Genomic DNA, 27,806 nt, shown 5'->3' on the forward strand with positions numbered 1-27,806 from the left:
CTTCCATGCACTGACGCCTCTGCATTGTCTGATGACCATGTTTGGTTTCAGTTGGGGCTTTGCTGACGTACTAGAGAATAGGTCAAGAAAGAATGGCCTGGCAGTTTAAATATACTCATCTTAAAACATAAACTCTGTCATTTTAGAAGAGTGAGTGGATGTGGGAAAGAAGAATACTTTGAACTGACAGTTACTACATAGAATGGTGCTTTTTAAAGGGAGCAGAATATTTAACTGAGCAAACCAACATGATGGGGATGGCTCTTTAAATCAGCTGTACCTTCTTGAAGCTTTCCTGAGGTGAAAACTGTTCTTCAGAAAGAGGAGGATGAATGCCAACCTCTGCATTACCTTAGTGTAGGTCCTTCTGCTAGATGAGCATGGGAGTATTCCCACACCTGTGCAGGACTCAGATAATTGCACCTGTAATGACTGTAAAGGTATGTGTGTCTTTTATTACACTAACTTGCAAGGTACTGACCAGTACCTATCGAAGGGCCAGCTCTTCAACCACTGCTTGCGTATTGCCTATACAATGACTACAGCTATTTGGAAAGTTACATATGACTGGAGGTGCTCCATGAGGCTTTTCCAACTGTCATAGGATTTTGGTGCGGGGGGAAAAAAGGAAATTACCAACAGGCACAAGCTATTAAAATTTATTTGGGTTTTTTTTGTTGTTGTGGGTTTTGATGTTGTGATTTGGTTTTGGTTTTGTTTTTTTTTTTTTAAAATAAGGTGATTGTATAAACTATTTATCTGGCTTTGTTTAAGTACTTTGTTCCTTTGGGATCGAATTAGCTGCTTCATTTAGGCCTCTTCACAAGTGTCAATATTTAAACAGCTGTGAGCTTCAGAGACGCTGCAGTGAACTTATTAAACATCTCTGCCGTCTGCAACCTGGTGTTCTAGATGATGCTCAGTACTGCAAGCAAGTTGTGGAGTATGTGTGTTGCGTCGTAAAGAGTCCATTTGCATAAAGGCTTGGTGTTTAAATAAGTTGTGACATAAAATTAGCGACCCCAAACATTGTCTGCTGCAGCTGTTTGACACAGGCACATAACTTGTTCAAGATTCAGAATATATTGTGCATATGTAAAATATACAAGGTACTAAAAAAACTTGAAATACTGAAGTCAACTTCAGTGGCTTTTAAACAATAAATTAAAAAAAAAAAAAAAAAAACAGAAAGGTAAAACCTTATTTGGGAAACAAGCAGTGTTGCTTAGGTATCTGCGGAAAATTAATCCGGTAGGAAAATTTTTTATTAATTGTTTGTGTTAAGCAGGATGCAGTCTCATGTGTGCCCGGTGGCATTTGGGAAGCTACAGGTCAGGAGGTACTTAACTGCAAAGCTACATTAATTAAAATCAAAGCAGCTGTGATAATAGATTGAATTTCTATCAAGATTAGTATAGCTTGGAACAAGGAGAAGCAGTGATGAAAAGCTAGAGGAGGAAAAACAAGGATTCTGAAGCAACAGCAAGGGAGTGCTTGACCACCAGACCACAGCAAAAAAGCATTCAGAGGTGTGAGAGTTGTTTTATCTATCCTTCTTTTACTGATTACAGATAAAGTTGCGATTTCTCACTAAAATACTCTTGTAAATAGCTCAGACATAATAATTTTTTTTGCTATCATGTTGACTAAACCAGTAGTTATGTTAAAAACAAACATCTTAAGATGCTTTTTTTTTTAAAGAAAGATCAAGACATTTTTAGAAAACATCTTAAAAATCCAATTCTTGCAACTGTTTGCAACTAAAACAACGCAGTTAAGAGTGCAAGCCAACAAAGATTCTTTAATGCTGAGTGTTTCTTAATATAGGTATGTGCTGGTAGTCCCTTGTGATTTGTGTGCCCAAAGGCAGGGCAGGCGGGTGGCCAGACACTGCCCTGAAAACCTGTTAACAGGAGGTTTTATGGGAGCCGAGAATGGGATGTTGGTTTCCGAGCAGAGGCTGCCCTACCACCTGCTGTTCCTTCCGTGATTACGCACCTCAAGAAAATCTGTTTGTGCACCAGCTCGAAGAGCACATGGTATGTGAAGGCATGAGGTAAGCTCCTGTTTATAACATAATGGCAAGCTCCCAAAGAAAACGGAAAAGTAGCGCCTGAATGTATTTTAACCTAAAAGCGCCATCGCGTAGTTAAGTAGGAGTCGCTAGGGTAGCTTTCCTGCCCCCTTTCCCTTAAGATATTCTTCTACGGCTTCTTAATCTTTTAATCTAAATCTTGCAATAAATTTGTGAGAAAGGCAGGCAATGGAAAATACAAAATTGTGTTAAGAATTGTTCGTCCAGTTCTCTGCTCTTATTTGTTGGACTGACTGACCTTTATATCCATCCTTGTGAGGAGCAGTTTCCCACTACTGCCATCTCTTTTCAGCTACGAACAAGAAGTACCAGGCATGAAATCTAGTATTTGCAAGCAGTTAAAAGACTTAAAGTTCTTTTGATTTTATCACTTGGAGTTCCTCTGAAATTCTCCACGCTGTCTATAGTTACGATTAACTCCCTGCTCAGGATTGCATCAGCCTTCTCGTCTCGAGTTTGTCCGATTCCTGCGCGACACCGTCAGGCTGTAGTCTCTCCCTCTGGGGCGCACAGATCTTCAGAACAAGGGTGAGTCAAACCACTGCGTCCTTCAGCTGGGAGGGTTCACCCGTGGCAATGTTACCTTTGTGTGTTGGACTGCTGGTTTTAACCACCAAGATACCTTGACTTACCGTTATCAGAGATACACGGCTGTAAAAAGGATTCCAGAGCGTGCTCGCCAAATTGGGAAGGAGCGGTACACAACTGATCGCTGTCCCGCAGAAAAGCCTGTTCTGAATCTTGGATTATAAGCTACTTACCGATAGTGAGGATGAAGCCTTGACCATTCCAGACAGGCCACAAACTTTTCAAACTTTTTTCTTTTTTTTTTTTTTTTTAACAGATTGTGAAAAATAATAAGCCCTGTGGCACAAAACAGGTAGGATTCCCCGAAGTAGTACTCATTATTTAAAAAAATAAAAAACGGGATCTGAATTGTGGTATCTAGTATCTGATGTTGCAACAACTACTAAGCACTTACCCGGAACCCTCATGACAGAGGCTGGGCTGCTGCTTTCAGGCGTCATCATTGCCGCAATCAGTGACATTTTCAAAACATTTCAAACAAACAAAACCAAAAAACTAACCCTCCCCCCCCCCCCCCAAAAAAAAAACCAACAAACAACTTCAAGGAGTTTCTTGGAGTTTAAAAACTGATTAATAGAGCAAGTTGTGAGATGATAGAAATATGTTCAAGTGCTGTAAGCAAGAAAAGTAAAGCAACTGAGCTTCGTTTTTAAATCAGAAACTTAACAAGGAGCAGAACGGTAAGTGTAAGAAAATGTTGGGAAGCGGTAATGACCTTTCAAAACTGGTGGCAATTCCCCTTGTGTTCCTCTTCAGGCGCAACGCCAACGCAGCTTGCGTTGCTAAGAGGAAAGGGCAGGAAGAGGGTTCTGCGTGAGGGATACTTGGGTGAATTGCAGGGGGGGAGAAGCCAGAGCCAAAGTCGGGGAACTGGAGGGTGTTTGAACAGCATTGAGTTCAAACAGCGCAACAGAGGGGGACAACAGTGGAGAAACCGCTAGGAGGTTTCCATGGCAGGTCATGGACGTGAGGTGATGCAGTTCTAGGGTTGGAAAGTGGGAATTAACCACAGCGCATCTTTAGGAATTTCCATAGGTATCCAGGCTAATAAGCTGGTGAGTCAAAATGGGGATGCACTCAGGGAATGCAGACAAAAGGCTGCATGTAGCACAAGGCCAGTCTGATAAGCCTAAAACTAGTTGGAAGAACTAACCCTATTCCAAATTGAGACAAGGGCCTACATTGCTGTGAGGCAGACAAGAGAAACGAGCACGCTTGCTTTCCTGTATCCGCAACACTTGTGCCGTGAGGCACACAGCTGCTGTGTGACAGAAGCTTCTTTGCAGAAACTAATTAGTCTGTAATTGTCTGTCGTACAGAAACCTGAGGTCACTCCTGTCCTGCGCTACAAGAACTCTGTCCAAGTACCAGAGTTAACCACAGGCGTGAGCGAGGTGGAAGATGGGCTCTGTGCTGGACAGGTGAAGACTCTCTCTCAGGCTTGACTTTTTTGCTCCCTTTTCTTCCCCTCTCCCCCATCATCCCCCTTTCATTACCTAATGGGTATGTTTATTTAGGTAACTACATTCCAGTCCCACACACTGACCCGTGTGTGCCAATTTTCAACTTACAACCTATGTTAGAGTAGATGTCAACTAGGACTAACTTGAAAGACTTGCCGACTTACTTCTATACTTGTGACCAGCAAGACATACCCAGGAGTGGAGGAGAAAAAAGACAGGGCCGAGTGTTGTTAAGCACCAAAGGATTCCTTGTCGCTTTCAAAAAGCTACTATGAGATGTGTATATATAGCAAGAGGCCAAATAAATTACTGACGGAAAGAAGGACCAGACAAAAGCAATGAAGACAGTGTCATTTGCCTTGCAAGATTTTTCTTAAACAAGCCATAAGATGCCAAGTACCTTCTCAAGAGGCGTGGTAGGGTAAAACCTCATGGAGAAGGAAAAAAGGGAGCACTCAGTGCTGCGAGTTCTTTCTAAAAGAGGAAACCCTCAAGCCTTTCCTGTTCCCTGTGGAAAAAGTACCAGTTTGACCCTTCTGGACCTTTTGGTCTTTACCAGAACAAGGAGATGGCTTCTCCTTGCCATCTCCTGGCCAGGCCAGCAGTGCCCCGGGTAGCACCGTGTCCCCTTGCCCTGCGAGCAGGCATTGGTGTAAGCTGCTCCCAGCTCCTCCTGCTGCCCCCAGCCCACCGCTTCCACTGTCCCCCAAACTGCTGCCCCCACCTCATCTGCCTGCCCTTCCGCACACCAAACCTCGCTGCAGGACAAGGCAGCGGTTGTGTCCCTGGGGAGGGATGGCTAGCAAAAACACATACAAACACCTCTGCAACAATTCTCTTGAAGACGGGGGAAAAAACAGAGCAGCCAATAAATCACAGCTTTTTCCTTTGAGAGTCTTCAAGTCTATCGTTCTTCTAACTCCCTTTCTTTCAGAAGGCAGCCCTTCCTCTTTCTTTACCTTTTACAATGAATTTTCCCAGTGGCGGAAGAATGGTGGCCTTGCGTAGAAATAACAAAACCCGTGCAGGTGTCAGAAGTTCCTGGGCCAGTGAGCCAAGGCTTCTGCTAGCACCAGGCAGCCCGCGACAAAACCCGACAAAGCCCTGGGTTTGGAACTACTCTGTCTTCACCCCCTTTGCCTATTCCTCGTTTGCCTGACAGCAAATTTAGTCCAGCAGTTCAGTAAAGGGAAGTAATTTAAAAAAACTTCAAGGAAATCAGCGTTTTGATTAGACGAGTCCAGTGTGTGACGAGAGCCAAAGGACATTGAGCTCTCTACGCCCCACAAGACGAAAGCAAGTTAGTTGCGTATCCGATAGTTATCTGTGACAGCAGCAGGTAAAATAACAAAGCATGTGCACGTTGCCAGCAGTCATACAGCACCTGCTTACTCGCAATTCAAAGAGGACCAAAATAATGAAAACATAAATCACAGCAGAAGGCGCAAATGGCAGAAAGCTGTATCCAAAGAGGTATCGAGTAGCATAAACAGGCTGCGGTCCCGGATTCAACAATAATAGGGTTTATTGCAGTGGTTTTGGCCAGACCACGATCTCTCATTACAAACACTCCTGGTGTCGGAGCTGCACCAACCTGAAAACGAAAGCTGAATCAAGTTGCCATGTTCACTCCTCCAACACAGGCTAGGAACAATACTAATCATCAAAAGAAATTAAAGTATTGAGACAAACCAGACCGGTGATTTAGGCCATTTCAAGGTGGTGTCAAGCATATATTTAGCTCAAGTAACGGCATTATGTACTCCCCTGATTCAGCTTCACGTTCAAGTTAAACACAACCCTGGACACACTTGCTTTCAGGAATTATCCTCCAAACCAAGTTCTGTTAACATTGCGGGTTGCTGCCTATTTTAGCAAAAATAGCCTTAGCTGGCCTAGATTTCCCCCCTCTTCCATGCTTTACTTTCAGCAACTGTATGATTTGTACAAAAATCCATTACAAAAATATGCGAAGTACAAATTACGTATAAAATCCCACCACGTATTAGACAGTCATATTGAATATAATTTTTCGGTGAATTAAGGTTTATCTGAAATCGTCAGAGAATGTCAGCGAGTGCAGAATTTAGGTCAGCTCCGTTAGAGAAGGTATCGGGCTGGAAACCCTGTTGAGTCCGTTAGGAGAACTCCTTTAAGCAGCGTTCCAGTTTACCCCTTTCCCATCCAGCTGTCCAGGATGCGTCAGGAAGAATGCGGAGAGCAGATGTGAAGTAAAATATTATTCATACAACACACTGTGATGACACAATCCAAAACCCATTTAATTGAAGACACCATTCACTTTGTGCGCTTTGTACCTGGCCCTCGGCACCCGTTAATTACAGATGACCGTGGGTAGTGAGACACCGGATTTCCCATTTTTCCTCCCTTTAAAGCATCAATAACAAAAGACTTTCCCTTCACAAAGTGACTCTGAGCATTTTGTGCATATTTTACCGCAAACATCAGGATTACCAAACCCAACTGGTCAGGTTAATAAAACAATATTCTTAGTGGCGTATTACAAAAGAAATGTGCAAGAGGTCCTCCTAACTCAAACTACAATACTTAGCATGAATGAAAATATTTGCATAAAGCACATTCTAATCATTTTGCCATTTTCCAGTTAAGACAGGGCATCAGGAAACCTTAAGGCAAAACATTTCTTTTTCTGCAAAACAGGCTCTTAACAGTTTCTCCCTAACATAATGCGCACACAACAGCATATTATCGATTTAAAAAAATATTTAATGCTGCCAAAAAGTATAAAAATACAATAAGAATGGCAGTACAAAACAAAATATTTCCTAATTTATTTCTTTTACATCTTTCTACATTAATACAGGCATTATAAAAACACAAGTGGGCAAATTATTTTGTTTTGCAAAGTAGCACGCTGCTGGTGGTCTTCATCCCCTCGATGCAGTTTACGCTGTAAACAGATAACTGAGGTCTTCTTGGTACTTAACAGACCTCACTTTTTGTTCCCGAAGAGGGGTTCATGTCTCGCTTTGCATGTCAATAATTTGCAGTTTATAGCTGCAGAATATTCCCAAGTCTCGAAGGCTTAGGTGTCGGTCAGTCTCGGCCTGCGACATACAATGCAGAAGAAAGTCACCGATTGATTCAGTACACAGTACGGAGAAAAAAAAGAAAAAAGAAAAAGAAATAAGAACAGAGAGCGGGTTTGCAACTCCCTATCAACAGCAAACAGCGTCTCATGCATCCCCCGCAGCAACTCCCCGCTATTGCTCACGCTCTGCTTTTCCAGAAGGAATTTCCACATTACAGCGTAAGGCGCACACTTGCTGGAGAGCTTCAAGCACAGGTCTCAGTCCAGCAACCCACGCGCTCATGCACTTAACCACGAGCACCACAGAGGTCTCCGTGGGCCTTACTGGGGCTGCAGAAAGCTGCACCGCAAACCGCTAACGTCACCCCTCACGGCTTTGTAGGCCAGTCCTGGAAATCAGTGTTTCTAGGCAAAGGTTTCCTGTAGCTGAGGAAGAGATCCCAAGACTGGAGGTTTTCTTTGCTCTCAGGGAAGGTAAGGCTCTACTCCGAGGAACTCAGAAACAGACCAGCACCAAATACCCACACTACTACAAAGTAAACCGCTTCTAAGTTCTGCAAGCACTATACTCATTCATAAAGCAGCTGTCTTTGATCAGTTAAGACACACTAAAAACATTCTTCCAAGCATTTATCCTTCCAGTTTAAATAAAGACTCGGACAGAGATGCAATTTTGAACACATTTATTTTTCGTACATAAAAATGAAAGACTGACCTAAAACTTTGGGGGAAAACAAAAAAAAAGCCCAGGAAGACTACTGTGTGTTAGGTCAACTTGGCAAATTTTGCCCTCTGACTTAAGCCACTTGGCCATGCAGCAGACTTTCCTCTTTTGTCATCCTTAATTTAGTTTCTCGTGCAGTCCTCCAGTGTCTCAGGTTTAACTCTAATGCCAAGCAGCAAACTAAGTAATTTGGTTAACGTTCATTAAACTTAAAGCTAGCCAGGCGTTTTATTCGCCTGCACAACCCAACCGCACAGACATGCGTACACATTTACACCTCTCCCCTTTCCAGGGGGATATAAACTGATGCCCGTAAACCACTTTACTCAAGGTTTAACAGAATAAGCTGTTTCACTTGTAACATCTTGCTTCCATAAAATAAGCCTGTAATTTTTTTCAAAGCGTTATTTCACGCTGAACTCATTTTACTTGATACATGTCAAGAAAAATACAGATGTACCGTCACTCTTAGTGGAGTGTCCCTGCACCAAGAACATAACCAGAAAACCTAAAGGACTAATCCCGAACTGTCAAACCCCTTGCAATGGAGGTCCACATTTGTTAGTGATTTGTTTTGGGTTTTTTTAATTAAAACATGCATGATTTGTACACAAGTGTTCATCTGAGAGTCAAACGTTGTTTAATCAAATTCAAAGCAGCCCACTACGCATCCAGTATTTTGACGGATGTATTTCCAGAACGGAGGGAGAAACCCAACCCGGTGCCACTTTGAATGAAGCGCAAGAGCGCTTCAGAAGCGGCACAGGCCCAGCCGGCAGCTTCCCAAGAACCGGGGCAAGGGGGAGGCAGGAGAGGGCTCAGAAGGCACGTCCTTCACTTTTAACTCTTTCATTAAGCAATCGACAGTTCTTCATTTTGGCCCGTATTTGTTCCTATTTAACATCCAAGTTGTGCAAAACTGCAGCAAGTTTAAATCCTACAGAATAACAAAGTATCACAAGGGCTCAATTTGCAGTAAAGAAAACAAGCCTCCCCCAGATTTTGGGTGTTAAGGATTACTGATAGACCAGAAAAAAACGTTTTATGCAAATTATCTCCTGGAATGTACGAAGGGATCTAATGTTAATTTCCTTTCTATGCCCATACTGTCATGGACAACTTACTATACAAAACAGTTTTGTCCAAGACTTTAGTTCGTGGTCCTTAAATTATTAACAGTTAAGACTCTCAAGATACTTACAATCATGTAACCAAACCAAATTTTTTTACAGATCAACTGTTGCACGTGCAAGTCCTGCTTTATTGCATCAGGAAGGTAACAGAGCGCGAGGTGATGTAGGATGGGCCCCTCGCACCCTGCCCACCCAGAACAGAAGAACGTCTGCTCAGGATGGAGAGAACAAAAAAGCCAGGATTTTAAGACAGAATCAGGAAAAAATTCAAGTGACAACTCGACAGACAGAGTTAGAGGTCAGTGCCTGTAGGGTACTGGTGGCCCAGGAAATCCTTCTCATGCAAACTGAAAGGCGCTAAGTGACAGTATGGTTTTGCCTGCGCTTTTTCCTTAGCCGATTTTAAGTATTTAGAATAAAATCTGGAATATTTCTGTTACAAAAGCATTTAAGTACATTCCACATGTTCTTCCATAACCAAAATATCTTTTATAAGGCACAGACATTTACACCTCCTATCAGTTATAGCTGACACTGAAAAACCCGTCTTCCCAATTTAAAGAAAAAAAAAAAAAGAATATTTTGCCAAGCCTCCTGTTGGCTGAAAGAGTTACTGCGGTTGTAACAATTATGAAACGTCTTAAAATACGTAAGCTGCCTGCCTATACTGTGTCACAGCAATCAGCAGGTCATTTTGCTAATAGAGCTGCATAGTTGTTCAGTAATGCCACAGGACAAGTTATCTTGTTCTACTGACATGCTGTTTCCCAAATTCAGAACTCCATGTTCTAAGAAACTACACTTGTTTTCCTTATCTGGACCCTTAAGCATTTGTTTGCTATATAAACAGCGTGGTCCAGAATAGTATTAGCTATTGTGAAATGAGCATTTCCAAGAGTAAACTCAACTCAGCTTTGCGTAGTAAACGTCAGGCTATTTGGGCCCCGTGCCTGGCATGTCACTACTAAAGCCTGAACGTACTGGAAACCTTTCAAGTTAATTTCTTTGGATAAGGAGCAAAGGCTCTTTTAGTATTTTTCAGCAGTACACCCAAGAGATGCTTTACCGAAGGACAAAAGGAAGTGCAGGGGGGGGAACCAGAAAAGAAAAAAATACCTCCCCCAAGCCCCCACACCCAACAGAAAACACCCAAGCCAAGAAAATGCAGGGCGAAAACACGACTTCTCTGAAGTCACCCAACAAGGCAATGCCTGAATAAATAAAATCCAGGTTTCAAAGTGCAGTCCAATACTACAAATTATTAGGTCTCAACTTGAATAACAGCAAGCTACATACAGCCACATACCATCTCTGCATTCAAAGAGAATTTAAAGGACTGAAAGTGGTATTTGTTGAATTACTATTTAGAAAGTGTTATCATCCAACTAATGGAATAAAATTTTAAAGCGACTGTAGCATAGATATTCCCAAAATAATAGTCATTAAGGGTTTTAAGTCATGCCTCTCTAATACAGTGCTGGGGAACCTGAAAAGCAATTCCGGACTTTGTGAAGGTACGGAAGCGGCTCATGCAGCTGAACATACGGAGTACGGGAGAACACTAACAATATTTGTTTTCTGTTACAACCACCCTTGAAGTCCAACTATAGTTTCCTTTGATGTGCGCTTTCTACAGCTATTACTGATGAATGAGTTTTATTCTTTCTAGCAATTAAAATCTATAGACACACAAAACATTATGTTTCACATTTAATGGAATGTCAGAACTTTAACAATGTTGGCCTTCAAACAGTAGTTGAAGTCTGAATACATGAATCAACTTAACAGTATGCTTTTCAGTGGGGGCTAAGTTCTCAAAAGCCTTAAGAAAAAAAATAATCAAATTTCCAAGCCTCACTTAAATACTGAAAACTACAAAAAAATAAATAAGGGATGCAAATTAACAGAGTAGAAATTGGTAAGTGCTTCATCAGACCCCTAGCTGCTCATATAATAAATTTGAGAGTCAAAGTATGGGGGAATGGTTGCACTATTATTATCATGCACAAATTATAATTACATTTTGTTTCAAAATCAAATTCTTTTTGGTCAGAAATTTGTACAAACTGAGCTTTTAAAAGTACAGTGAACTACAAAAAGATTAAATATGCAATTATAAAATATATTTATCCTAGGTCATAAGAATATAAAATGTTTATGTCCATGTCACTAATACATTACACATTACACACATTTAAGGATAACTTCTTTGCATTAATAATGTAAATGAAACAACACTGTTTATTGCTTATGTCAGGCATGTAAATTTAAATCGAGATAGCCTTCAGTAGCTAAACCTCTGTGGTTCAGGGTTTGCTTGAGATCCGGTACAACACCATTTTAAAAAGTGTATAAACAGTTGCAGCAAGTTTGTACCTGCTCATATAAACAAAAAAACATAAGCGTGTTGGGGGGCAGCAGTTCATTTTTTTTTTTTAAGTACCTGCAGTGGAAAGTCCTGAGATGTTGACATGGGATCAAGTTTACAACACTTCTCTATTGTATGTAACAGTCTGCACCCATCCCGGGTGTAAGGAGTTTACTGCTTTAAGTTACACCCCTAATCATTAACTTGCAGCAAACTTAGCTGCTGGAGTAGACAGGCTTACTGTTTACTTACAAGGAATGTTGTTGAAAATACATTTTCCAGCAAGAATAAGCGCCAACTAAAATGAGTGTACCAAACCCAATCTTAGTGAGAATAGGTTTCCAATATAACCACCTTTTTCTTTTTCTTTCAGTCTCATTTAGCTTCTGCTTCATCTGCTGCAGCTTCTGTGCTGTGTTAGCTTTCCTATCCTCTCGCAGTCGTTTTCGGACAGTACTTAAAGAAAAAAAAAAAAAAAAAAAAAGTAAATGTTACATTGTAGAACAGAAAAAAAGGCTATTAAATATTAAAACAAACCTCTTTCCAACACGTTCCCAATAGTTAACTAACCCACCAGTAGCATATGGCAGCAGTATATAAAATAAACCAAGCAAGCAATCTTTATTCTGTTTTAACAACCTTGTTGTGGAGAGTTTCAGATCAGTGAAGCCCCAAGTAGTAAGTAAATGACATATATAAAGATATAAGTGGTGCCTGACCGATGTGTTTATTAGGAAACAGAATTAGCTTAATTATCTGAGCTTAGTCTTTCACCCCCATCAGTGCCCCATTCAGCGGCTGAAGTTTTTTTCCACGGAAGTTGCTTTCTATGCAATGTCAGACATTATGTGCAAACATTCATAGTCTTTAAGCGTGTGCCCCCACTGCAGAGTTCACACCAGCCTCACTGATCCATTGATCCCAACCTACTCATGTCTGCGTGAAAATTAAATAGTACTCATCCTAGGCTGTAAATCGATTCTTGATCAAGGACACAGGCTAAAAATCAGTTGTGTGTTGTTACGCTATCGGGGCTGCCTTGTAATTCTTGTCTCCAAAAGTATCCTCACAACCTCTAAGAAAGCCTAACTCTGGCACAAAATCCCACTTTGACTGTCTAAGTCCTCGCACGCAAACACCACATTCGCACCCAAACCCCAGCTCCTGCTTGCAAGGGGCTCCTTCAAACATCTACAGAATCACTGTCATTCGCTCTTAAAACACTCATAAAGACATGGAAAGATAAACTCATCAGGGCATTCAGAGTAAGCCATCGGTTATTTCAGAATGGCAGTCTATCTACACTGAACCGCAGCACCTCCTCTCTACTGTGGTCACTTTAGTCCTGTGGGACAGACACTGCCTCCTCCCCTGCACTGCACAGCTCAGCTGGTGGCAGGCTCTCCGGCCACGGATCCACCCTCCATGAGCAGGGCCAAGTGACACGGTGCCTCAGGGCATAGCAATTCCAGATGGTAATTCCCAACACAGCAGCTCACGCTGAGGCATTACTACTCATGAGGCGGAGAAACTTTAAAGAGAAGTTCACATGTCACAGCTAAACCACAGAAATGTATTCCCGGTGGCAGACTTAATATGAGTGGAAGGTACCATATGGCTGCAATGACACAATTGCAATCGTCTTATAGAAAGCGGTAGGTGATAAAAATTTTGTGCTTCTGACATACCGTCTATTTTTACAAACAAAAGTCAGCACTGTATTTAAAAATCAGTATCGAATTATTTTGGGCACTTTTAGGACCTAATTCACACTGCACAGAGTTCACAGGCAGTCTGCAGGAAAAGGCTTTCAAGCATGGGGTTTAGCTACTTTAATTAGAGACAATATTTTTTCTTCTCTTGACCTTTAAACAATACAGGTTTATTACAAGGAACAATTGAAGCTATATTTAAAAAAATCATTAAACCAGACACTCAAATACCACCTGTCCTTTTCCTCTACTGAAGAAAGATCTTGATGGTTTATGATAAGAAAAGCATACAATAATTCAGCCTCTCAAAGGACTGCATCTGCCTTCTAAACAGTCTCCTCGTTTTGCCTACCTTTCAATGTTTCCATCTGTCATATCTTGAACTTTTGTGGACAGGTCAGTATTTACTTTCTCCATCTGATCTTTGTTCTCCAGGCCTATGCTGTTCCCATTGTACTTCTCTGTGGTTATTTTGGTTGGGTGTGGAGGAGACTGCTCAGAGCTTGGCGCTTGGTCCTCCTTAGAGAGCTCCTTCCACCGTTTCTGCAAACAAGGAGAACATATTTCAAACATTCCCCTAACACTGAAAGACCTCTCTGATCAAGATGTCTTCGCACAGAAAAGTCACTGAAGTAGATTAAAGGAACTGCTAGCTCAAGAAAAAAAAAAGATAAAAGTAGCTAGATGATGAAATAAGGTTAGATGAAGATGAATCTTTTCCAACAATGATCCCTTTTTATATTTCTCCAGGATGATGCTACTGTGAAGGTGTGAGGCCACTGACTTTGGTGTTTGTACTGTCCACAGCAGCTCCCACAACGAGAAAACAACTTGCATAGTCCTACACTGTTCAGTACTTTCCATCTCCCTCTAGAGGCCTACGCTGTGCTGTTACCTGTCACTGCTCCAAACACAGTGGGACCAAGAACTGCCTAAAAAGAGAGAACTGGAGAAACTTGCAATCCCAACAGAAAAAAAAAAAAAAAAAATCTATGCCAAAGTTGTGGTCTACTATTTCACCTAGTGGTCCATAAGCCCAGAAATCTACTGTGTCATAAAACAGATAGTCTCCTTGTTCTGAGAATTAATCTGAAATGAGATGGAAGAAAAAAAACTAAGAGAACAGAAATTAAACTGGTTTTCTAGATCTCCATCCTCACGGGTAACTGTCCTAACGACAAACAGTCTGAAGGCTTTCTCGCAACAAAATTTCACGCAGAAAAAACACCTACAAAAGTAACAGGAAGGAAAGGAATTGCCCCTAGAAGACAATCAGTTCTTTTCTTGCACAGGCCAGCCTGCAAAGATACAGAATACCTCAGGGGGAAAAAAAAAAAGTATCAGTTCCTTCTACATGTCTATAATAAGAAAGATAACTGACAACTGACTCTTCACAAAATGAGTGTTAGATTATTGTTTGTCAAATGAATTCAAGACTGCTGCTCTAAATTAAATATCAAACTCAAAGACTGATGTCAAAAAATAGTTCCTTATAAATTAACAGCTGGCAGAATGAGCTTTAACAATAAATCAACTCCTCCATCTCAGAGGAGCTTCCAGGATAGATCTGAAATTCGCAAAAGGGAGTCTTCATGCTCAAGAGACTTCACTTTCAGAGGTTTTCTTTTTGTCCAAAACAAAAAACAACCCCAAGAGAAATAGCCACCAACAAATGGAAATCCACTCAGCAGCTCCACATCACTGTCACAGAAAAAGGCCTTTTGGAAGAGACGGTGGTGTCCATAAGTGACTTGCCGGCTAAGATAAATACTGATTCCATCTGGAGTGATAAGCCACACAAGCACAACTGAAATCAGAGACAATTTTACTACTCTTGTGAAACAGAAGGAATTTCCCATCAAGAATTCGATTTTAAATGTGTAATAATGATAGCTCAAATAGCTGGTAATTTTAAGTTAAAATATCTATGACAAGACTATGTGAGTGGCAGGAGTGGTAAAATAACGTACAACTTGGAGCAGACCGACAAGGAAGATTGTTTTGCTAAACTACCTTTGCCGTTTTATGATAGCACTTGAAACTTTACAAAAAAAGAACAACAAAAAGGTATCTCAGGAACTGAAGTGCTACACTGCGTCTTGTGAAATTGCATCTGGAAGACACCAAGAAGTGATGGTTTGATTTAAGAAATACAATCGTTCTTAAAATTATAACCAAAATGTCTGTGTAAGGAGCTAAGACTTAGGGCCTGTATTGCCTCTGGGAACGAATGGACGCAAGGGAAAGGCACATTAAGACGTGCAGTTGATAGAACCAGGTGAATTTCAGATACAGTTTTACGGATTCACAAGTTTCAGTAAAAATTAGAATATTCTTGTTCTCTGCCTGCAAAACACATCCTCAGATCTAAGGAATTCAATCTTCTTTGTCCTTTCAACGTCACACTTGTTTTCCAGAGACCACTCATTTCAACAGATTTTTCTGAAGGAGTGATGGTAGGTTATTCTACTACATTTTGAAGCACTATTAACCTAGCTTTATTACAAAGGAATTTTATAGAAATGAGAACTTCAATCTTGTTCCACCTCACTCATTTTATATAGTGCAGTGCTGTAGTATAATTAAGCAGCAAGTAATTGCTTCAGCTACAGCGCCGTGTAGCAGCAGCGCACCAACCACAGGCCTCTGCAGGGCTTCAGGGCAACCCAGGGCAGTGTACGACCCTTCCCTTTTGGTCACAAGTAGAAATCCCATCGGTGCTAACCAAAGGGAAGAGACTCCTCACCCGCTGACATAAGTGTTGCGGTTGCAGCCACTAGCTGGAAGCAAGTAAAGGTTCAAGTATACGTTGTGTTTGTCTGCTCAGTTTACTGACTTCTGAAATCCATGGAGATACCAGAAATGATCATTTGGGTACTGTTATATTAGAGAAGTGTTCAATGACTTCATGCCCTCCCCGTCACTAGCAGAGAGATGTAAACACCTCTCACACTCTGGACAGTACAGCTGTTCCATATGGGGGGAAAGAAAAAAAGATCTAGCTGACCTTGAAAGGAGAAATACTCCTATTAAGCACTGTCGATTGATTTTCTGCACATGACCTTGAGGTTTAAAGAGGAAAGCACCAGGACAACTGCCTGCACTGCAGAAAAGACGGGTTTAAGAAAGATCATCTGAACAATCATAACAAGAAAAAAAGCACAAATGAGAAGTGTGCCTTCTTACGCATCCTCTTAGTCTGAAGAAATAACACACTTGAACCTGACAAGCAGTGTTCTGAGTTGACAATGCTCCCTTGTATCCAGAAACAAGAAATCCTGGGATCTAGATGGGTTAAGTGTGGGAACCAGAACTGCTCACAGTCTGAAGTATGGCTTTTTTAAAAAACAAAGCAGAAAAATTATTAGAGAGAATACCCTCATACCACCAGAAGTAGCTTCTGGAAAACGAAGAGGCTAAATTGCTGTTAGTGTTAGGATGAATCATGCAGTCTTCTAGGCATATGGCGCAGGTGGCAGACTAGCAGCACACTACCTAGGTGTTGATTAGCCCTTGTGCAAAATTACTTCTTTATTTACTTAGCAAGTCAAGAAACATTTGTCAAAGAGAAGAATCTGACAACTAACAGAACCACAGAAAAGAGGAAGTGTCTTTTAGCTTATCTGCTTCATTCATGATTTTAAGAAATCAACAAAATAAAAAAGCCCTAACATATGAAAGCAGAACGAAGTCTGTTTCACAGCCTCTCCTCCCTCCCACCGAGCCCCATCCATTTAAAAATAACTGTAGCTACTGTTGCATCTGCAAGGCACACTGATAAAATAATGAAATTTGATAATCTGCCCCAAAATTCATTATATTTGGCTAAATTCTACTAACTGTAATACAAATTTTAAAGGATATCAGGGGGCGGGAGGGAGAAGCAACTTCACTAATAAATGTGATCCGTAGCATCAGGCAACTTTGTTGTTAGGGAAATATACAGCAAAGATCAAGAAATCCTAAAAAGATCCTTGCTACATTTTCAAAGCAATACTGGGCATTACTTCTGCTTTTCAGTATTGCAGATATCAATTTAACTTTTCTTTTTCTTAAACATTTGTACAGACAAGTTATTTTTATATTGTTACATTTTATCTAAGAGGGAACAAACACACAGAATTAAAAGGTTAGCTGACAGAAGGTGCTGATCAGATAACCTCTGATACCTTCTAGGCATCTAATGAAAAAGGCAAATTATTTAAACCCCACAAAGTTACATGTTTCAAAATAGTTTGGAGCTCATTTTTAACTACTGTTAGTAGTTAACTGTTCTGTTAACTACTATTTTTAACTACTGTTCATGGTCAAATACACAGAACTAAACATTTACCTGTATAGTTGAATCCCCCATTATAAATTTTGCTCCTTCTATTACAGCCATATATGAAAATCTTAGTTGATCAGGAGTCTGAATAAGTCCCATTCGGTATTTTCTCATATCCAGTAATACTTTCTTAATATCTACAGAAAATGGGTCTTTTTTTTCCATCTGTAAAGAAAGTTACATAGAGACTGTCATTGCTATTCACAGACAACATATAAAAAAATAATTACAAGTAAAAATTAGTCATAAAATTCAATCTAAAAATTAATTTATTCATATTATGTTTCTATTAGTTATATACAAATATAACATCTTCGAATTATTTCTAAATTGTAAATTGTTTTTACAGGAAAAAGTAAACCATCTAATGAAAGCTTAGTATGAACAAATCAATGATCACGTATTGACCAAATAAACCAGTACCTAATACTAAGTCTTAAAATTAAGGAATTTAGATAGGCTGGATTTTATCATGTATTTGTACTTGGAAATACGACTATAGGAATCAGAACCATAAAGCAGTATTTCCTACTGCTCCTGAATGGAACAGTAATTTGGAATGACTGGATCTGGCAGACCTTTCCTAATCCAAGCAATGCAGACACTTGTCCCTACACTATATTCACGGGGTGTTTTTAACCACATCTCGGCACTTCTTGTAATGTTCACTTTAATTCATCTAATATACGTATGATGCAAGTATACTTGCATCAAAACATATACTTATGTTTTTCAAAATTCAGAAAAAAAAAACTGAAGGAAAAATAAAAATAAGTTGAGAGGACCTCGCCAAACCAGGAGACATGTGTCTTATAATTTAAATGAAATCCTATTTCACCTAATCCTGTGCTGTACTTCTCACTATTTCCAAGCACTGCCAAGGAGAAAAAGCCTGTATCTGGACTTCTGAATCCAAGAAAAATTTAAAGAGATTTTAAATATTATTGAACATTTAAAGTTCACTCAAGTCATGAGCAATTATAGATGATGCAGTTCACCAAGCAAGCAAAAAATCTACTCATTCATGTGGTACTGTAACTGGCTACAGTTACACGCCCCACCTCCCAGAGGGCCACGCAGCTAGGGAAAATCTGCACCATCCTCCGTTACACACTACAGGAGATCCAGGGGCATGCCCAAGTTCTCATCCTAGTTCAGATATCAATTTTCAGCAACCTTAAGAAAAGGTGCCTGTCAGACCTGCGAGATACTCCATATTTAGAGAAAAAGACTTATATATTCAGTTGTCTCAATATATACATATAGAAGCTTAACTTTAAGCTTGCATTATTAAAAAAAACCAAACCAAAACAAAAAACCCACAACAAAAACCCCAACCCCAACCTTTCCTAAGCCCATCTTATATAAAAGGAAAACAATCCTTACTATTGACTTTCCAGGAAGCTTTGAAAACGTGTAATGTACTTCAAGACGGATTTGTAAACGTATTTCAAGAGCTGTGTTTTTAAACCACCAAAATATGTGAAGAAAAAAGAAGTATGATGTCTTAATTAAAGTTTTCACTGGCATGTCCTTAACTTAAATACTTTTAAAGCCTTTTGACCAAAAAGCCCATATTGGGAAAGGAAGCAGAGTGTCAGGAGAAGGAAAGGGTGACAGAGAAAATGAGCAAACACTTACCAGAACAAGACAAGTGTCTACTAATGAAAACGTGCCAGAACGTCCTATCCCAGCACTGCAGTGAACTACTGCAGGGCCGTGTTCAGGACTTAGTGAACCAGACTCTCTGACTTTAAACAGGAAGTTCAGGAATGAAGCTGGGGATTCAGGAACTCCAAAGTCTGGCCACGTCGTATAATGAAAATGAAAGATCATCCTGGACTCACCACTCTAGAAGTAAAACCAAAATAAACAATGCAACTAGAAAGTAATTTACTTTTCTTTAGTTAGCATGCATTTCCCCGATCTAAATAAGTAGCTATTTTCTATTTTAAACCTCCCATTTAGAAAACAATCCAATAACTTGCTTCAAGTTGGATGACAACCCACAGCGCAACCTGAAGCACTCGGGTGCTTCATCTGAGTTAGTAGTTTTCCCCTTTGCAATTAATACCACATACATTTTTTTCTTCTTCTCAAACTTCAAATATTATATTTGGTTTGCTTTACTACTTGCTCCCAAATATTCTTCTTTTTAATGGCTGACAGCAGTTATTAGACTGCTAGCATTAGTATCGCTGTCAGCACTGTAAACACTCTCCACTCTTGCTCAGAGCAAGTTTTAATATGAAGAGGTATTAGCATCTCCTTTATACTAATCACACTACTGAGAGGAGCAGGAAGCTTTACGGAAAAGACCTAGAAGAGCCCATATAGCAAGATACCTAGCAAGATTTCTGCTAGATGTATTCATCCTTTCCAAGTAAGAAAGAAAGGTTCCAAAACCATGCAGTTGTTTTAGAGCCATGCAGCTCCTTTGCTAACACGAGCAACTAACTGCAAGTACCGAAATGACAGCAGAAAGTACAGGCATCTCCAAAAGGCTTTGATGACAAATTTGGATTGTATCTTTATGGAACTCACTTCAGACCTGCTGCTAAATGCTACTCCTTGCCTCTCTCCTTTTCTTGCTACAGTGATTTTGAGATAACTTGATCACAGATTTAGCTCAGGAATTTTAGAAAGGTTCGGTTATTTTTATCCTCTCTCCACTTCATCTCATTTTCAACAGATTGAAACCTACATAATCCTCCACAAAGTTGGAACACAAGAAGATTCAAAATATCAATGTATTTCAGAAAAGCTATTTTTCTTTTTCAGCAACAGTAAAATAAAGCTATGAAATGAAAATAAATTCTATTGTTCATCTCCTGCTCAGTGTGTTTTAATTTCTTACGACGGACAACTTACAAAACTTCTTTGTGAAACTAAAATAATCCAGTTCATGGTTACCACAGTAACAAAAATACTCTCCCATTTTTTCTTTTGCCTTCAATGCCTGATGCTACAAGACCGCCAACATGTTCATAGGAAACAGTGGATATTAACATGACTCAGGTCACTCCCAAATGCACAGTTACCTTCCAGGAATATTTTGCCTTTTGGCTAAGAGCTCAACAAGGACAACAGAGTCTGATCCATCATACCGGGAAAATGAGTACACAGTAAGATTTCAAAGGGAAAAAAAGAATCTACCAAGGCCTAAATTGTGTAAATATGGTGAGACTCCCCTTTCTTACTTGTCTGAAACGAAGCATTAGAAAAAAAAAGAAAAAAGTTTTTATTTTCAACTGAGATCTTCTTACTGGTCTTCCGTACTTAGTTTTTCAACTAGTGAGTTAAATCACATCAACTGAAATTACCCATTTGTTTAAAAATCATGAAGGAGATACATTTTTTTAATAAGAAATCTGGAAATTATAGAAGATAACATTCTTAAGCAATTTCCTCAATTTCTAAGAAAAATATCTCATCAACTTACAAACAAATTTAAAAGGAAAATAGAGATGAGCTAAATGCACATCCTAGGTAAAGCAAATGTTAAAGATGTTTCTTATGAATCTAGAAGATCCTTTGAAGTGGTAATTGATACTCTCCCCCTCTCCCTCAAGATTCTTATATAGCATTTCAGACAAAAGCCTCCCTTAAGCCTCAAGAAGGCAAAAACACTCTAATCTATAGAAAACAAAGGTGATCTATATTTTGTTGTGTTTTTTTTTCAAATCCCATACTGTAATAAGCACTAGCATCCTCCTCATAAAAAACCCCAGTACTGCTTAAAGCACATGGTGTCACCCTGCTCATACACTAATCTGAAAATAGGTATTCCTAAAGGAGCGATTAAACAGTGCTGCTGTACAGCTCATCCAGCTCTAACCCACAGAATTACTTTTCTTCTTCCTCCTCATACTGTACGAAGGCTTTATCCATCCCACAATTTTCCATCACTTCAGCTCATTTTAAAAATACCCAGTCTCTTCTTTTCATGAATCCCCATTTCAGTACACCAGAACTGGCTGGCCTTCGTCGAACTTGCAGTTTCTAATCATACAGCCAAATCCCATTTGAATATTTCAAGCCTCCCACATTTTCTCTCTTAAACAGAACGCTTCTTTCAAGTGGTGCTTGGCAGTCAAGCTGTACAGCTGAAATACTACCTTTGTGTGAATATCTGTACCACCCTTTCTTAAAGAACTCCCCCTGTCACTGAGCCATGCGCCACAGCTATCACTTACATGGAAAAGGTTTGGCTTGCTAAAGATTCACAACTGTTGAGGGACAGAAATTCAATTTTAAAGAACAACTAATTTTATTTAAAGCGTTACCAGGAAGCTAGGTATTATTTTAAAGAAAAAAAAGCTGGACTTCAAGGCTCAGGCAATAATATAAAGTTTTTGTATGTTGTACACAGGGCATACATTTCTGCATGGTAACTGAAAATCACCTTCTTCTACAGTAACCACAACATATTCTTCCAAGATTTATTCCCTAAGACTAGCTACCAAAAAAAAAAAAAAATTTTAAAAGTCCTTGAATAACCATGGGACAACATTTAAACAAAAAACTTTTCAAGAAAGTCAGTCAAACCATTCTAGCGAAAGTTTCATCAACTACTGGGATAAGCTTTCAGTAAATAACCAACACAGCTAAAACTGATAGAGTCAGGAAATTACCACCACACCTCACAGTTCTCCAATGACTCCTGGCAACACTAACAGCATAATCAAAGGATGATCAAACCACAAGCCATGCTCCAGGGTACAAGCAGATATCCACATGAGGACTTGAGCAGAAAAATAACATAATGCCATTACTTTCATCAAAACAAGCCCCGTCATAACCTTTTTACAGTGACTATCTAATCACTCAAAACAAAAAGGTACAAAAATCTTAGAAAAAAACCTTTAGGTCGTTCAGTCACTTGAGGATATGAACATGAATAAAATACTATGAAAATGCTCAAAGGCAGTTCATGCCTTCAGTATCAAGTAAAACAGGTGAAGACAGAAAAATGCTGATCTGTCAACTTTCACATACTCCCTGATTTCATAGTTTAAGGGCTACTGAAATTGTCTGACATACGAAGGCATGAAATACACCTACAACCCCACAGTGGTCCCGTATTTAATGATCACGCCTTAACTGCATCAACAACTAATTTGATTGTATAAAAACAAGAAGTCACGCTGAAGGACAATACTCTTAAGCACTGACATTTAAAATCTTAAATCAACTTTTACCACAGCCTCTTCTATTTGTTCACTCTAATGCTTGGCAAAATGGTTTTCAAAATGTACATAAAAATGGCAATGAGGATAATGGGGCCAAATAATACCGAAAAACATTCTGGGGTTTTTTTTTAGTAACTAGTGCATATCCTGTAAGTCAACATGGTAATAGCTATGTCCATCGAATCTGCGAAACACTTGACATTCAAATGAGTCCGGGTTCTCTCTTCCTGTTAGACACCAATACTTTTCCTAACACCTCAGTCTTATTCCTGTGGTCATGAAGACCAAAATTAATCCCTGTTACAGTTTGACAAAGTGATATGAGGACATCCCACAAGTTTAAAAGCAAGTATATGCCATGTTTCAGAAATCCCTTCAAAACACTATAGAATTACATACATATACACATCCGCGTGCAAAGATACCACGAAGATCCCAGAACATCACCTGCCATAAGATTGCTTGCCTCCACAAACAAAAGGTCTTGGCAGCATGATTAAAATTTTGGACAGTGTAAACTAGCAGCGAAGCACATCTTCTTGAACTACATTGACTCTTCCTGTTTCATCCACAGGATTGGATAGTGAGGGCCACTAACCAGTCTCACGTCACCCTAATCTGACAGCAAAGGCCACACAGAGGCTTGGTACTAAACTGAGAATCCATTTTGCTGATGGCTTTTTCCCAAATATTTGCTATTTGCAGAGGACTCATAATAAACCCCACTCCACATAGGGTTTATTAATGGTCCTTACTCCAAAGTATCATACCACCAGTGTCACATCCAATCTAGTTCATTTCTTCTAGACCTTTCTCCTCCAGCAATTATTTTCTTCAAAACCCCCTCCTTCAGCTCCTTTATTCTTATTTCTAGGAACATGGTCTGAGATAATTCATCAAGGTTCCTCCAGCAATTTCAATCCCTTTCCACTGCTCCGTTTCCTCACCCAGTCAATCCCTGGTTTCTCTCAGGTATCAGTGCTCCTGTGCCCTCCCACAGCTTCCCTGAACTCCCCAGTACCAACCTAGTGGTATTTTGCTTATAAGCATTCATTATGCGTCACATTCTCCAGGCTATCTGGGTCGCCACATCAGAAATTAGAGAAAGAAACCTTTTGTTTTCAGTAAAGTCCAGTACTTCTACTTGTGACAAGAAAAGCTAAAAGCAGCAACAAAGAATAATACAAAAATATATATTAAACAAAGTGGAGTCTTCCAGAAGTTAGCTGTTAATATCTAACAATTCTCCCATAATATTGTCACAATATTAGCAACCCCATCCAATAAGGTTATTTTACAGATTTAACAAAAGGCTCTCATAAACACCTAACTATCACTTCTCCAGTATACTGGGAGACTTTGCTTCAAGTCACAGACATGCAATAGCTTCACACATAAATGATTTAAGCCTTCACAATCAATCTCCTTTCCTCAAGGAGAGTTCCGAACCTGAGCGATTACAGCAGAAAGCAGTGGTCAGCTTTCAGAAGAGCTGACAACTGACACCAACAAAACAATGGAGGACACACAATGAACCATAGCGGAAAGGCAGCTCCAAATTTCTGTATTCTAAAATGCAGACTGGGTCAGGCAAAAAATAAGGAAATTCCACAATAATCATTAGCAAGACAAAGCACACTAGAAATGTTTTCAAAACTTTTGGAAAGATACCAATAAACACCATCTCCTCTCCAAAGTTTATTGGACTACACTAGCCACAACAGCAAACCCAAATGTCTGTCTAGAACAGATATAAACAAATCAAACCCAAATGCCTTGATCTAATCCTAAAAAACAAACATTGCCCCCCACCCACCCACCCACCGACCGACCCCACCTGTACTTCTAACTGCTCCTTAACAAAACTAAACAAAAACACCACCAACAAAAACAACCAAATATACAGAGACTGTTTCACTGGTAACAACATTAAACAAGCACTTTACTCTTCATAGATACGTATTTTGCTTATGTATTAGAGAGATTTGTTGCAGTAACACAAATTTACTTGAGTTCAGAATGGTTGTATTATAAAGACAATTCTAATTCTCTCTGTTTTCAAGGAAATACTAAAAGTTCTTAAGTATTCTTGGAATTAAGAGTATATTTTGTTCGTGAGTCATCTTATATTCCAGGCGTCAAGTGGCTAAATGTCTTGCTATGCTGGCTTCACCAAAGTCCCCTCCAGAGTAACTTGTATAAACATAACTAAGCTCACATTTCAAGTTACTGTGAATACTCAGTTCCCACAAGTTTTATAGTATAATTATCGAATTCTTACAGAAGGCTCACTTAACATTCACAGTGTTATTCTAGTAACTATGCAGGTTTTTTGTTTGAGTAACATATAAGAAGTATGTTCTACTTCTCGTAGCTGTTTTATATAAAAAATACTATTTGGAGTTAATATTCCTGGAGCTTTATAGGAGTGCTAGGGCACTAAAATAAAAATTCAATTCAGTAAGTTTTCTAAGTATTTGTGAAACTGATTTACATGACATACAAGAAACTCTGTACAGCACTGATGGGCCTGCATTACCGGTCCAAAGCAAACCCAGAAATTTAAGTGCTCAATAGCTCCAACTCAAAAGTATACTATAGCATACACTGTGCTGTTCCTCAAGGGATTTCTGCCTTTTCCAGTCAATGTTATGTCCAAACATACTAATATAATGAAAATTGCACCCTTTGAAAAAAGGAAGTTTAAGATTAGGGGCCAATGTCAGACAGACAATTCCACAAAGAAGCCTTTTCAGTAGATAGGAAAACTTGCCTCAGCTTTCCAAAAAGGAAAGTTATTTTTTCTCAGACACTAGCTTGCAAGCACTACTCCTCTCTTCTTTGCCTTTGATGGCAATAAACAAACAACTAATTAGAAATTCTTCAGGTCAGTAGGACAGAATTTCATAAAGCTCTTCTTACATTGAATAGACCAAGAAACAACATGCCAAGTTTTATCATGTTGATCTTGTGAGGGAGCTTTCAAATTAACAAACATTATCTCAAAGTACCATTAATAGTTACTACAGATTGAAATAATTTTGACCAAATATATCCATGTTTAGTTGTGTAAAACAACATGCAAAGGAACATCTTCAAGCTTTCCTTTCCCAAATCCAATGACAAGACAACCTTGAATTAAACTTGCCATACTATTACTTTCAATTAATATAAGGCAAGGTTTATAGGGAGAGAGAATATCTTACAAGACATAGCTGGAACAAACAGACAAGCTCTTCAGTCCTGTCTTCAGCTCTGAAACAGAAGCAGCAAATTCCAACCCAAGCTCAGGCCAGGAACATTTTTTTTTGAGCTTAACTTGATTAAATTGTCAAAGTGCTTAATTTTTAAGAGAAAAGGATGGTTGGTCCTGTGGAGCAAAAGGGTAGGTAAGCAAGAGGAGATAAAAGTTACCTATCTACAGCTGGTAATCACCCCTCCCCCCAAAAACTTAGATAGCTGGACTGAATTATATATGGAAAACTAAAGTTCCATTCAAAAAAAACCCCAAAAAACAGTAATTACTGAAGCTGATTTCTGATATTCAAAAGAAATCAGAATTTTCAACTCCTAGGTTCCTCCTTTTAGGGTATTTCTCACAGCTCTTCTTAGAATCACCACTACCATCAATTACAATTCAGCATGTTCAGGTGCTGCCAAACAGAAAATATAAAAATGCTGAAGCTGTTATCTCTTTTAATGTACAGATTAATTCAGACCTAACTCACTTGCTTATATGCCACATACACATCTTCAACATTATCAGAAGCAAAGTGCATTAAAATTTTCAGTGTAAAAACTCAATCAAACCTTTGGTGACAATATGCTATGCAGTTTTCATTATATACTTAAGCTCAGGAGTATGAGCTATACAGACTTAGAAAAGCTTACGTTGATATTTTCTAATTGCAGTAGATGTACTGTGTAATAGGATTTGACGTCTTCAGATACTAGCCTCACACGGAACCCTGTTTCACTGAATGTCATAACTTCCTCTTCTTTTGTTGGCCAGTACTGTGCACACTTCACCTAATTTATTTTGTTAAAAAAGGAGAAAAAACAAAGAAGAAAAGAAAAGAAAAATCTGGTTAAGTATCCTAGTATCTTGGGCTTTGCAAGAGCAGATTCTCAGACCCCATTATTCAATATAGTAGGCTTAAGTACCTGCTCCCAGTTTGAAGAATTCTCAAAGTCCATAATGTTTACAGCCAAGTTACTAAACCATTTCAATGGCTATTACACGTTCCAGATTTATCTGTTTATGCCTTCTTTCACTGCAGGGCTGGCGTGTTTTGAGATATACCTTAAGGCTTCTCCCTCTTCCCACCTCTAGTTCTCTACAGTGAGCAGAAATCTTTACTCAGTTACTTCAACAACATTTCCCCGCTCCATTTCTGAGGTGTACACCTGCACATTTCCTTAACTGATGTAACAAATCCAGTTTTCCCAGCTGAATACTGGAATATTCTAGTAAAACAGAAGAATAAACTACCAAAGCAAGGCAAAACTGTCCCTTGTCCTTTACTCCTCTTGCCCTGCAGTCAAACTTTCAGTAGGAAAATTTTGCACAAGAAAATAAGTGACTTTTTAATGGACTAGTCAAACCTTATTGTTATATCAAATACATGTTATGCTGTTAGTTCTTTTGACGTAACAATTAAACGCTATTAAACTGTATTAAAATTACGTGGCTGGCTTTACAACTTTAGGCCTAATATTACTTACCGATTCTTTTTCAACAATTCTGTTCAGCATGACAACTGCTTTGGTTTGTTGTTGCCATACCATTAGCCAAAAATGACAACATGTATTAGGCAGCGGACCCTGTGTAGTAAAGAAAAAAAAAAGGGTGTGAGAATGTATACACAAAGTGGTGTTTGAACACAGTTAACAGTTCACTGTGCAAAACAGGAAAAAGTTTTCCTCTGAAAAGTTTAAACAAATTATTAATAGAATGATAGAAATACAGGCAATAAAGTAACCACACTGCATAGATCATTCCAGTATTTAAAAGCTGTTTTGTGGGGTTTTTTAAAAAAAACAAAAGAAACCCACACCACACAAAAACCAAAAAACAAACCAAACAACAAAACATTAAGAACTCGGGTATGTTTCAGTTTGGGCATCAATA

The 27,806-nt window shown here is 39.2% G+C and overlaps 1 protein-coding gene across 3 annotated transcripts in view; it reads right to left on the reverse strand.

The window, feature by feature from the left end:
- Positions 1-5,655: 5,655 nt before the first annotated feature.
- PTPN2 (protein tyrosine phosphatase non-receptor type 2) overlaps positions 5,656-27,806 on the reverse strand; it is a 34,905-nt gene continuing 12,754 nt past the window's right edge. The window contains exons 4-10 of one of the 3 annotated variants that reach the window (XM_074146279.1): positions 27,401-27,499; positions 26,567-26,704; positions 19,125-19,334; positions 17,490-17,648; positions 13,509-13,699; positions 11,799-11,900; positions 5,656-7,235 (exon numbers count right to left, since the gene is read on the reverse strand). In XM_074146279.1, coding sequence (XP_074002380.1) covers positions 7,214-7,235; positions 11,799-11,900; positions 13,509-13,699; positions 17,490-17,648; positions 19,125-19,334; positions 26,567-26,704; positions 27,401-27,499 — 921 coding nt within the window. In that variant the 3' untranslated portion in view covers positions 5,656-7,213. Of the gene's footprint in view, positions 7,236-10,720; positions 11,901-13,508; positions 13,700-17,489; positions 17,649-19,124; positions 19,335-26,566; positions 26,705-27,400; positions 27,500-27,806 lie in introns of those variants that run through there. The other 2 variants (XM_074146278.1, XM_074146277.1) reach the window with 2 other exon arrangements.

Source organism: Numenius arquata, chromosome 4 (assembly GCF_964106895.1).
Source record: "Numenius arquata chromosome 4, bNumArq3.hap1.1, whole genome shotgun sequence".
Classification (NCBI taxonomy): Eukaryota; Metazoa; Chordata; class Aves; order Charadriiformes; family Scolopacidae; genus Numenius; species Numenius arquata.